At 34.2% G+C, this 13,404-nt stretch overlaps 2 protein-coding genes and 1 non-coding gene across 4 annotated transcripts; 2 read left to right on the top strand and 1 right to left on the bottom strand.

The window, feature by feature from the left end:
- On the top strand, nt 1-5,188 carry LOC122598682 (fatty-acid-binding protein 2). Its single transcript, XM_043771261.1, has 12 exons — nt 1-153; nt 1,008-1,582; nt 1,691-2,113; nt 2,239-2,458; nt 2,555-2,630; nt 2,718-2,820; nt 2,922-2,990; nt 3,134-3,170; nt 3,247-3,321; nt 3,414-3,465; nt 3,571-3,615; nt 4,833-5,188. The coding sequence occupies exons 2-12, from the start codon at nt 1,137-1,139 to the stop codon at nt 4,928-4,930; spliced, it is 1,644 nt and encodes a 547-aa protein (XP_043627196.1). The 5' UTR covers nt 1-153; nt 1,008-1,136; the 3' UTR covers nt 4,931-5,188.
- Nucleotides 5,189-8,943: 3,755 nt separating this feature from the next.
- On the bottom strand, nt 8,944-9,016 carry TRNAA-AGC. Its single transcript has one exon. It is a non-coding gene; the product is annotated as a tRNA-Ala (tRNA).
- A 111-nt stretch (nt 9,017-9,127) lies between these two features.
- LOC122597770 (armadillo repeat-containing protein 7) lies at nt 9,128-12,358 on the top strand. 2 transcript variants are annotated; one of them, XM_043770339.1, is made up of 7 exons: nt 9,128-9,191; nt 10,378-10,470; nt 10,580-10,616; nt 10,776-10,849; nt 10,934-11,027; nt 11,476-11,558; nt 11,950-12,358. In XM_043770339.1, the coding sequence occupies exons 2-7, from the start codon at nt 10,399-10,401 to the stop codon at nt 12,124-12,126; spliced, it is 537 nt and encodes a 178-aa protein (XP_043626274.1). In that variant the 5' UTR covers nt 9,128-9,191; nt 10,378-10,398; the 3' UTR covers nt 12,127-12,358. The 2 variants fall into 2 exon arrangements, with proteins under 2 accessions (XP_043626274.1, XP_043626275.1); XM_043770340.1 differs by having other exon boundaries at nt 9,129-9,191; nt 10,382-10,470.
- Nucleotides 12,359-13,404: the final 1,046 nt, after the last annotated feature.

Genomic DNA, 13,404 nt, shown 5'->3' with positions numbered 1-13,404 from the left:
TTTTGTTTTAGCAATTCTTGGCAACAAAATAAACAAAGATTAAAACTTTTTAATATTTTATTCATCTAATAAAAAACCCCATTCATTGTTACAAGTCCATAAGCATATTCCATCTTTCCAATAAGAAAAATATATAAAAAAGAGCCTAAAAAGGTATTATTCTTGAATACCCAAAGGCTGATCCATTATATTTTTTGATGCATTGCTTTCATTTCATTGTCAATTCCATTTCTATATCTTTTTTACAAATATTTCGATTGTTATTAGTATTTGTTTGATATGATGATTTATACATATTTTGCTTTGTAATTGTGTGGGTTGAATCTATAATTGTGTTTATTATTGCATTGGAGTGATATTATATTTGGTAGGATTTTGTAGTATTTTAGATTTTTTAAGAGGGTGTTTTTGTTTGGGTTTATTTAATAATATTCTCAATTAATTTCATATATAAATGCAAATTTGATATAAATTTGTTGCATAGTTTATGTTAATGTTTAGGCTTAACTGTATCCAAATATACAAAAAAGGTGAAAACTTGCCTTTGTATGTATTGAATTTTCTGCTTTTATCGTTTGATGCTAAACCTGTGATTTCGCGCTGGTTTCGATGATGTGGCAACTTACATGGCTGGCACGTTAGCAAAAAGCTGGTTACCTGATGAATAGGTATGTCATAGGATACAATACCATGGCAACGGTAGGACACTAGCTAGCATGACTTGGCAAAGTTGATACATTTGGAAATAGTTAGCTTTTAAAAAAAAAGTTAGCTTTAATGTTAATCATAGTGAGTTTTTATAGAGTTTAACATATACGAGAAGCTGAAACTTAACCATTCGACAATAAACGGTAAAATGCAGTGGCATTTATATTTTTGATGGCTCCCATATTGATGATCAGTTGCTGATATGAATGTTTTGCTGGTTTATTTTGTTCTATGGTAATATTTTTTGGAACAAGTGTTCTGTTTTGTTCGGCACTCATCTGCATCTTACATCATTGCAGGTGTGCTATTCACCTGTTGGCGTTTCTTTGCCTTTTCATCAGTTGAATATATCTCCTTTTTTGAGTGGATTTCTGAATAATTGAAGTAGTGGCAGGAAAAAATTGTGCAAAATCTTCATTTTTTTTCTTATGGATCTTGACGAGGGCCGGCCTAATCTCTTTCCATTGGAAGCTTTTTCCCCTAGTCGGTATTTGTACCATATGAGTTGTTTAGTTGATAATTCACCCTACACTTCTAGAAACTGGTTCAAGCCTGAAAGTGTTTGTCTTCAAGAAACTTATAGTTGCATATCAAAGTTTACTGGCACTGTACTTTTATGGTCTGCTAACGGGTCACATTCAAATGTGTGTCCAAGAAGATCTGATTTTTCTAGTGAAACAAGTCATGCTTCCAGTATGAAGCATAATCACCCAAGATTTTCCATTAAGTATAAAAGAAAAGCACTCGAGATCCCAAAATTATTTAACAAGTTCTCTAGGTTTGCGGTAAAACAACTGCTGGGAAAGGCTAAAGATTTACAATTCATTTCGGCAATATCATTAGCTGGTAATTTAGTACCACCTCTTGACAATATGTGAGCTCTCTTCTTTTTGCAGAATCTTAACATTAGAATTTAATAATATATGTTATTAATTTTCCAGGTTTTTAAATTTTTTTTTTTTCTTTTGAAATCAAATTCTAGGAAATCGTTTGCTGTATCACAAGATAATCGCAGTGCAGTTGTAGGGAGAAGCATGAATCATAGTGCATGCGATGTTGAGCAACAGATATGTCGTGATCTTCATTATGGAAGCTCTAATTGCTCAGCAAGTGAAGTTGAACCAATAACTTGCATTCAGTTCCCAACTGTATCAGACCACCTCTTTGGAGGGGGAAATTCTAGCTTGAATATGGAGGGGCAGTACTTAACAAGTCACCCTTCTAGTACTGAGCATGATCACCCAAGATCTTTTATTAAATATAGAAGAAAAGCACTCGAGATCCCAGAATTATTTAACAAGTTCTCGAGGTTTGCGGTACAACAACTGCTAGGAATGGCTAAAGATCTGCAATTTATTCCTGCAATATCATTAGCTGGAAATTTAGTACCACCTCTTCACAATATGTGAGCTCTCTTCTTTTCAGAATCTTAATATTAACTTTTATATAAAATGTGAGGGGTATACGTTATTAATATTTCAACCTTTTCCATGTTCTTTGGGGTTTTTTTCTTTTTCTTTTTGAAATCAGATCTAGGAAATCGTTTGCTGTTTCACAAGAAAATGGCAATGCAGTTGTAGGGAAAAGCATGAATCATAGTCCATGTGATGTAGAGCAACGGAGATGTGGTGATCTTCGTCATGGAACCTCTACTTGCTCAGCAAGTGCAGTTGAACCAAGAACTGGCATCGAGTTCCCAACAATATTGGACAACATCTTTGGAGGGGGAAATTCTAGTTTGAATACAGAGGTGCATTATTGTTCTTGGGCTCTTGTTTCCTTTGTGATAATCTTTTTTAACTTTTTGCATAACCTATATGAGCAATGTCAGCGGCCTATCTTTCAGGTTCTTGTTGGAACTGGATCAAAAACAATGAACATAATTAAAATAAAATCATTAAAGCTCTATGCTTTTGGTTTTTGTAAGTATTCTTAAAACATAACCTGGAGTTTCACTTATAGTATAAGTTTGTTCTCACTTGTAACTCTTGTTACCTAAATTTCTGCAGATGTTCACCCTTATGATGTCTGTAACAAGTTGGGTTCAAAGTACGCGTCTATTCCAGAGAATGAAGTGAACACGCATCATAACTTCTTTGCTGATCTTCTCAGGTATGTCCTTATAGTCTTTTCCCCCCCTTTAAATTAGAGAAAATATCTGTGCTTTCCAACTTAACCGTTTTAGTAACTGAAGTTTTGATACGGTGCTGCAGGGAGGACATAAGCATGACCGTTAGGCTTGTGGTTAGCTGCAATGGAATAAAAATTAATACCGTTAGAGAGTGAGTTCAGTTTCTGTCACACTAGTCTAATTAAGAAGTTCATTTGTTTAAAACTTTTCAATTCTTTGTCACACTAGTCTAATTAAGAAGTTCCAACATTGATTTCTTATTTGATTTGTAACTCACTAACTTGTTTTTTGCAGTGCTTTTGAGAAATCACTTCGAGCCCGATTGATCAAGGTGAATTATCATCAAGGATATTGAATCTGATTGTATTATAGTTATATCCACCAGGGCTTAATTCTTTGTGCTACAGATGAACCCGGACACTGATTATGACTGCTTGAGTAATTTCAGCTCCCTTTTCAAAGAGGATATTCCAATAAAAGCGGTAATCGGTCGTTATGTTTTCCATGGTTTTATATATATATATATATATGCTTTGGCTTCATCAGAACGAACATTAATGTTATTAATCTTCAGGGAACAACAATAAAAATTCAGAGAACAGCTGATGGGCATCTTGTTACTGAGAGTGAGTCTTTTACCATACTTAATAGTTGACATATTTCATCCATGTATTCATGTTTTTAGTGTATTTAAAGTCACTATTGATATATTTCTCATGAATTGTATGTAGTTGAAGGCAATCGGATAGGTGCAGTTCATAGCAGGGATTTGTGCAGTAAGTCATATATCTTGTCCTCATCATCTTCGTCTCAGGGTTCTGTAGGTTCAGTCCCCAATTAATACACTCACACACTCACAATTATATATGTCTATATGAATTTGTAGAGAAAGATATCTAGAGGCAACTTGTTTTTTTCTTTCATAAAAGAAAATACATGCTTAAATAAGAAAACTACATAACTGCTCCTAACATTACTAGATCGTGGCTTTGCAATCTGCCACTTCTTTTGCTCCTAAAATTAAGGCACTACACTACATGTCAAAGACTCATTCAAACTATTAAACTTAAGACAAATCCTAATTAAAATCTATTAATTAAACAACCATATTCCATGAAAAACTAACTAGAAAACCCACGTCCACCCATGCTAAATTGTGAGCCGTGCTTGACCCGAAACCATTTAATCCATAAACATCAAGATTAACCCAACAGGTTCTGTCACCTTATTATTCTTTTTAATATGTATCATGTCTTCTTTGTTATGATATGCACCATTGTTGCTACGAAATCCTATAAAAGATTTGGAGTCCTGTCCACTTCCTTCTTATACAAGATAAGCAGATCCTCTTTTGATTTTAAAGATTCAAAGCTCCTCTTTTGCAAGATTAAGATAACTTCTATATAATGGTTGCAATTTCAGTCTATTATGCTTGATTGATTAGGCTTATGTTTTATCTCTAATATGTCCCAAATCAAATGGTAATGCTAAAAAGGAACTGGTCATGGCTTGATTTTAAGGATTCAAATCTCCACTTTTGTAAGATTAGGATAACTTCTATTAGATGGTTGCAATTTCAGTCTATTTTGCTTGATTGATTAGGCTTATGTTTTATCTCTAACATGTCCCAAATCAAATGGTAATGCTAAAAAGGAAACAGGTCATGGCACAAATAGGTTGACAGTTGCCAAATTGTAATTTTATGCACACAATCTCCTAAATATATATACTAAAAAGTTGGATTGTTATTGTAGTGCATTCATTATTTATTAAAAGAACTCAATAAATTGGACAAAATTGCTTCAGGTCAAACCAACCGGTGCCTTCTAAAATCTAAAAAGTACCCATTTTAACCATTTAGTCATTTACCTGACCCACCCATTTTACACCTATACTTTTGATATTTCTGACATCTTTGATGCTCAAAAGTCTGAGTTGTCGCTTTGTTTTTCCTTCCTGTTGAATGTGAAATTTGACGGGTACGTGTATCCAGGGGCTTTTTTTGACATGTACATAGGAGATGGTCCAGTTTCGGAGCAAACGAAAACAGAGATTGGAGAAAATGTCGTTGATATAATGAGAAGGTGCTGATTATGCAACCTGCTTCTCTTTATGGCATTCTAGATAAAAAGTTGATTCAGAATCGAAGTGTATAGTTGTGGGCAGTGTTTTCAAGCGAGAAGACAAGGGAATTGATTAGTTGCAAGAAAGAAAATGTAATTCTGACCCTATAGCGCATGTAGTTGGAAGTTGGAGTTGTATCGTAAAAAAAAAGAGAGAGATGATAAAAATTTTCTTATAGAAACAGCAAGTGGTAGTTGTCTGGTAATATATGTTTGTCTTATCACCTTTCATGTTTTTGATTATGTTATATATAGACTCCATCTATAGCCCAAACATATTCAAAATATGGAGGATATGATTCATAAAGGATGGGATACCCCCTTGAGTTCCGCTAACAAATTATTATTATTTTTTTAACTATCTTAATTAAGAAGACGTGCTAAACTTTGGTTCGAGTCGTTCAAAGAAGTTACATAACTTTTAGGCAATTCACATATGTTGCCTGAAAATCCATATATTACATTTTTTTTAATTAAAAAACACGCCAAACCTACCATGAGAATTTCATATAATCAGCACCGTCATTGTTGATTAGCCAGATTAAACCCGTGGTAGGTTGAGCTAGAGGTGGGAGGTGTTGTATCATACTTAAAACCGTTTCTTCTTCTTCTTTGAAATCTTCATCATCACAAAGAATTCTTACGCCACACCCCTTCACTTCAATATCATCTCCGCACAAAAATGTGACAAAACTCTTTGCTTCCTTCCATGCCGGACTGCCTGTCTTAAAACACAACCATATCATCATATCAGTATCATGGATTTGTAATGGTATGCCTCCTGGTTGATTCATAATATATCCACATAGAGCGGCTCCATCGGAATTGTTCACAGAGAATTTTAGTGGTTTAGAGCAAGACTCCTTCGGTGTGAATACAACACAAATTCCATATCCCTTGAACTTTTAGAGCAGCACCAATTTGGAGGTAATTCCACCTTCACATCATGAGGACTTCCCTTACTTTAATTTGTAAACTACCACCCTGAAATTCTATTTCCATTATATATTATCTGCAATACTACATGCATGCTTTCTCCAGGAACCACTTCCACTAAAGAATTCGCTTATTCTACTCTCCAGACCCAAATACTGCACCAAAATAGAAACTTGCTTTGCAGACGCATGTGAAGTAGTAGACGAGTCAATAAGTTGAGTCTGCGACATAGACACCTGGGTGTCAATGTTAACATTCCCAAACATTTTCTGACAACCATTCAATTCACAGGAAAGAAAAGGGAGTCGGTGAATTAGCCTTGGCGGTTCCTGTAAAGAGGTACATTGCGATGCACTAAGAGACCGAATGCTTGGTGGATGTTCTGGCAACACTTCTAGCTTCTTGCAGCCAGTAACCAAAAGCCACTCAAGACGAGAAAGTTGATTCAAACTTCCAGGTAACTTAGTGAAGTTGTTACCACTCAAATCTATAAGTACTAGACACCAAACTAGCTTGTGAAGGCAACACCAAACTTCCGATATATTACAGCTTCCAAATTTCAGCTCCCTTAGCAATCGTAAACTAGCTTGTGAAAGAAGGCAACACCAAAATCTGCGGTTGCTTTTGGAAGATTGATGGCCACCATGTATGAGACTCGGTCTGCTGATATTTGCCAATCTCTAGTACTTGAAGGTTGGTTAGAGATGATATGAAAGAAGGAAATCCTGTTATAGCTGTTCCATCAGCATAAACCCGAGTCAGGATGTCCATATTTAAGCACCCGGGGAGGATCAAATGTTGAAGAGAATCCAGTTTAACTTCACATGGCCGGAAGACTCCTAATTTGTGTGCAATCTCTCATATTTAACATAACAAGTTTCTTGAGTAATCGAACAGATGGGTGAAGCTTAACCAAATTCACACAGCCTTCAAGAATCAGCTTTTCGAGATTGGTCATCTGTGTGAAGTCAGGGGTAGTTGTTAGGTTAATTACTACAGTGCCTTGGCTTCATCACTTTCAACCTTTTAAAACACTAAAATCAATTCAACAAGGGAAGATGATTATTGATCATTAAGAATGGCAGGAACTTGAAGGGATATCCATGCCAATAAATCAATCTTTGCTCATTGGATAAAAAATCCAAACTTTGTGAGAAGTGCACATTAAAGTCTGTTGATATGCTCGATTGAAATGACTGTCCAAGGTCTTCTGGTTCCGGATGACAAACTTTAAGGATTCGTAATTTTTTCATCTTTGAAAAAGCTTTACAATCTCTGTGAACCGTTTTAGTAGATTTCTCTAATGGAAGGACAATAACTTCAACTGCTTTAGCTTCTGTTAGCTAGATTCAAGTAAAAACATCATTAGGTTGTTTGGGTAGTGAAACATGTAGTTTATATGAAATATAGCAGCATACACAACTTCATATACTTACATTGTTTTCCCCAAGTACATCATAAACCGCTGGCAGACCCCACAACCGGATAGGTCTGTCAAATTCTTCACGTAGAACTTCCCTTGCCATGCTTCGAATCAATTCATGCATTTGAAGCGAGAAGTCATCTGGAGATATTGTAATTAGAGATTTATCAACTAGAACCTCAATATTCGCATCTGCAAAAGAATTAATGCTGTCAAGTACACATAAATTAAGAAAGATCTCTAGTTTCCCCTATCAAGGAACATGCAATATCAAGAAAGATTCTTTTCTGATCAAAATCTAGGCAATCAAAGCTTGGTCGCAGTTGTATCTCTGAGTTAAGGTATATCTGGAGTCTATCCAATTCACTTCTCCAAAAACCCGCATGCTTTTCAAACAAAGCACTACCAACAACTTTACGAGCCGAAGGGTGCCCTTGCAAACATTTTACAACTTGGCAGGCGAGGTCGACGAAATCAGGTGGAGGATATGTTTGGCGAAAAGCATACAAACAAAAAAGTTGTACTATCTTCACAACCATCTAATAACTCCATTTCATAAATTTCATTTTCTTCCACTCCATTAGATCTCAGCAGTTGTTTATCTTTACTAGTGAAAATTATCAAACTCCCTGGGCAAAACCAGTGACGCGAACCCACCAATGCTTCCAACTGCTAGCGATGATCCACGTCATCCAAAACAAGCAAGATCTGCTCACATGCTACCCTCTGTTTTATTATTTTAATTTCTTGATCTCCTCTAGGCAATTAAGTCAATATTATCTCTAAAAACATGAATTCCATTTTGCTTGAAAGCGTTCAACAAATGATCAACGTACAAAGCTTTTACGAATATCATCACCTCTGAAACTTACAAACACATCATATTTCCATATATCGATGCATTTTCGATAATATATGAGAAGTGTGTTCGACTATATATTACACATGTCAAAATATTACTCAGCATAAATAGTAATTATAGCATGCAAAATAATATTGTCACGGAAAAACTAAAACGTTCATCTCTTAATTAATTTAGAAACTTTGGCTATCTTATTCCGTAATATTTTTATGCTATGAGAAAAAAAGCAACAACTAGAAAACTAATTCAATATGATGACCAGATGTTACAACTACAATGGACACGTACGTGTTTGACCTTTGCTCCCAATTATGATCGTAAATTCGTAATAAACAACGTACAGTATATAACATCATATAGAGGACAAGCTAGATAATTACAAATTAAAATAAATTGAAAAGGCAATTGGAGAAATAGAATCATTTGATGACTTTGAGTTAGATTAGATCATATAATAGCTGATGAAGATCATAGTTAATATGCAATGAAAATGGAAGATTAGGTTAGTTTCTTGACCTGATGATCGATTTGAGTCCAAAGTCAACTTCTTAATATTGTCAAAGTTACACTTCTACTCGGTGCAATTCGGGTTACCACACTCTTGTTTTATGTGCAAATTAAATACAGTAATCGATAGACTAATGAGTAATGATGCACTAATGGTTTATGTTTGACAATCGATTAATTGAAATCAAACAAAAAAGATTACGTACACATTTGGAACGTTAGAGGCTATTTCAATACTTCAAAATTAACCGAGTGGAGATGCGGGGTATCGATCCCCGTACCTCTCGCATGCTAAGCGAGCGCTCTACCATCTGAGCTACATCCCCTTGGTTTCTTACAAGTAGAAAAGTGTTATTAAAACGGTTATTTGAAATGACTATGAGCCAAATCTGTCGCTATACATGACACGATAGAGTAAAGAGTAACAACTGTGAATCCAAATTTCCATTAGAGGACCGATAAGTAAGTAAAGTGCATATATTTGCTAAACTTCAATTCAAGGTATTTCTTCAATTCATGTGATTTAGTTTGTGTTGATTCAAATTTATCACTAGTAATCTCTTTGTAAAGTTTTGTTTTATGAAAATTTTCAAATGCTCATTAAGTGTTTGATAAAATACCGCAATGAAATCAATCATGAAGTGTTATTTGATCACAGTTTTTTCTTTTTTTGAATTTCTACCTCCTCACATCTCGAATGAACATCAAATCGTGTTTTAAAATTTAAGCTATCTTTTTATATTATAAAATGATCACCATTGCAAACAATGGGTGAATGTTTTCTACAGTTTCTTACTTAAAAAGCAGCTTCTTTTATCCTGGCTGAACAAAATGGAAACCGTAGTTTTACCCTAGATTCATTAGTTGTTACTGCAACTTTGATTAGATTTCTCGCCGTCTGCTATCATCCCTTGCAGCTAATGTTTGAATACATAATAAAACAATAAGATAGTCTAGAGACTTACATTCATTCATAGATAAATTGTTGTTTCTAAACCAAAAACGATGACAAAAATTAAAGGATTTAGCAGCTGCAATATGAGGGTTAAACGTAGAGAAGCTTATCTGTTTTCTAGTTGTTTATTTATTCCAAGTGCCTGAGCGTTGCGGCGGTAGGATGGTGGGGGTGATAGGTCAAGTCTTAGAGTATGATAGCCAAGTGCCTTAGCCGTACGGGCTCCGCCCTCGGATTTAAAAATTCATCGAAAGTATATTTAATGACATCTCTAATGAAAGAGCATGAAATTTTAAGAACACCCATACAATTTTTATAATTTATCGATATACGGTTTTTGAGATAAAAGATTTTGAATGAATTAGAGTAATAAAATGATTTATGGAGGAGAGGGGAAAAAATGAGTTGTTGAGATTTGAGGAGATAGAAAAAAATGAGTGTTTGATATTTAAGGGTATTATAGGTATATTAGGTAGAGATGTTTAAATTAGTGAATAAAAAAGAGGGGTATATTAGGTATATCAAATCCTTAATTGAGATTTTAAAAAATGGCAAAATGTTTTATAAGATAGTAGATATTAGATATTTGTAGAATTCGTTGCAACCTTTTTTTCTTTTTTCTATTTCTTTCATTCTTTCACAACAAGGTTGTGATTTTACTATTTTTGATAGTTTTAGAAGAATGATAGAGTAATTTGTTTTTAGCTCAGTTTCTAAGTCATTATGTTTTAGCCAGGAGGTAAACTCTTCAATATGTTCACTAATAGTCAAAGACAAGAAGAGCGTACAGGAAAATATGGCACTCCTAGGGTTCAATATCTTCAGGTGTGACCCCATCTGCAGTAGATTTGTATACATCTCTTTTACATTTCAGGAACAGGACCCTTTTTTCGATAGTCGTTTTCTTTAATAGTTAATTTTTGTCCGAATGTAGGAACTCGTAGCTCAATTTCAGAATGCTTCTACTGAAGGTATGTTGTAGAGCGTTTATATCTTTGTTTAAGATCTAAAAGGGAAATGGTGACTTTGTTATTGAATCATCTATAAGAGTCTTGATTTTCATCATTTTTTTTTAAAAAGCATTCATGTTAGTTTTTCTTTTTCTTTACTTAATGTTCATTTAATTGCAGAGTCCAAGGAGAAACTTGTTGCTAACTTAGCAAACTTTGCATATGATCCTTTCAATTATACTTTTCTACGCCAGGTTAGTGAGTTTGAATTATTTACTTTTTAATATGTTCTTTGTCAATATCTAGAGTCCTTGATGACCGTACTCAGCCATAAACAGCTTAATGTTTTGGAACTTTTCCTCGACTGCATAACAGAACCCAATGAGAAGCTTATAGAATTTGGCGCAGGGGGGATCTGCAATTCCTGTGTTGGTATGTGAAAACTGTTGCACATCGTTGTATAGCTCTGTTTGGTGAAACTACCTTTGGGTTAGAGGTGCTATATATGGGTTAATCCGTGTTGTTATTGAATGACAATGGGTCAGGCTCGTCATATGTTCATATTTAAAGGAGTAGCTTAAGTGAAACTTGTCTACAAGTTGAACTGGTTAAAAAGTTGGTTAACATGTATTTAAATGCTTACATCCTTAATTGTTTTATATAATATCATTAATCATTTAAATGATCCGAAAAGAGTTTTGATGAGTCATTTTTCTCCCACACAAAATGCTGCAGTAGAGAATGATATTATGCCCAAACGGCCAAACCCACTCAGACATGTTACCCGACCCACCCGTTATGCCACCTCTGTTCTATAGTTCTAATTGAAGAATAAAGTCTACAATGATACCATCTGCAATGACCTTATGTATGTCTACAGATCCTGCAAATGCCGCAGTAATAATAAAATGTGATGGGATACCTCTTCTTATACAATGTTTATCCAGTCCGGTTAAAAATACGGTAAGAGATAACAAAGATCAGTTTTTGTATTTTTTATCTTTTTCTATTTAATTGTTTGCTCACCATGACATAGGGATAGCAAATAAGATCAGTTTCCATATCGTTTATATATGCTAGCTCAATTTGTATAGTTACACTTCAATTTATTTATTAAGACATGTCTATAGCATTAATAAAGTGGTATCAACTCAATAACTTGTCCCTAAAACAAGTACTGGAATTTTTTTGTTTTTGGAAAGAAATGTACCTAAAACAATGATAATGTCTGAGTTTGCACATATTTCAACGAGTTTAACTATAGTTGAATTCTCTTGAAGGCTTTCGATATTGGCAAGTGTGCTACTGCTAACAATTTATTTGTGTTTCTATTCATGCTTATGGTGTTTGGTAGGTGATTTATGCTCTCGGGGCCCTGTACTATCTCTGTAATGCATCTACTAAGGAAGAAATTTTGAGACCAGAAGTTGTGGATGTCATTAGGAGGTATTCAGATGCAGGTGGTGTTAGCGTTAGTTTCAGCAATCTTGCTCAAGCTTTCTTAGATAAGCATGTCCCACAAAATCATTGAGGGTCTATTGACGATTAGGTTTACTACTCTTGGTTTTCTTGCCTAGTTTCAAACCCTGTGGGTGTCGCTGACTTTTCAAGTCAAATTTGGTAGCCTCCAAAGTAAATTATGTGAAGGCATTATGCTGCGAATATTTTGTATGTAAATCATTACAAAGTTTCTAGCCTCGCCTTGGTAACATTCTGTTTTGCCCGTATTTAATTAAAAAGTGAGACTGTTATGTTGACTCTCATCGGTTATCTTACCTGGTCTCGTCTTCTTTTACTTGGTTTTTGTCTAGAAGTTTGAGATACAACTGCAAATGAATCGCTGAATGCTTGATTATTCATCTTAAGGACGCTAAAATATGGCTTAAACTTGGAGAAAACATAGCGTTTGCCCGCCCAAAGACAATAATGTGTGACTTTTTAGAGTTTATGGTTATTCGTATGTGGCCCGTAGTCTCGTTGTAAGTGTTAGTATAAGTGTAACGTGCACACTAATACAATATTTTTTTATAATCAAAAAGAGGAATTCGAAACAAAAACATGATAGAAATGTAAAAAGTCGAGCTTGTTTTTGCAACAGAAGGCTATATTAGTACCATGTTTTTTTTGATAAATTTATTATACCATACGAACATTATAACACACTATAACTTTAGTCAAAGGATAAATATTTTTGGGATCAATATCATATCCCACTGAAGATAGGTCCCAACTACAAGTCATGAATGGATAGTGAGGTGAGAGGTCTCATGATTATACGTATACTCTTTTGAAACTAATCTAGTTAAAACATGTGTGTGTCTATAGAGTATAAGACCATTTCGAATGTTTAGTTGATGTCAAAAAGCTTTGTCGGTTTGGTGGTCTTTCATTAACACTGTATTTTCGAGTTTTTTTTTAAAGGATAGGAAATGAGAAGATTGGATAAAGAAATAAAAGAAAAAAAAATTATATATCAAAAAGGCATTCTCGAGTTACATGGAAAACTAATGAAAAGAAAAAAAAAATACAAATCTAATAGTGTTCTTGAGTTAGAAATAAAAGAGAAAAAAAGGAAAAAAGTTATAACTTTACAATTATGTCCTTTTTTCTATAAAGGTTGTTATTAGTTAATAAAGATAAATTAGTAATTATCTCATAAATTAAAAGGTTTCCATCCAAATTCTCCCAAAAATAGGAGGAAAGTTTTTACATTAAGGCCTTAGTTTCTTTTCTAACATTTTCTTTTCTTTTGAAAAAGAAACTCTAGAATGCAAAATAGATAAAATTTTCTTATATTTTCTTATTCTAT

This window comes from Erigeron canadensis, chromosome 4 (assembly GCF_010389155.1).
Source record: "Erigeron canadensis isolate Cc75 chromosome 4, C_canadensis_v1, whole genome shotgun sequence".
Taxonomy (NCBI): Eukaryota; Viridiplantae; Streptophyta; class Magnoliopsida; order Asterales; family Asteraceae; genus Erigeron; species Erigeron canadensis.
The sequence above is the reverse complement of the archived record's forward strand: the minus strand, read 5'-3'. Positions and strand labels throughout refer to the sequence as shown.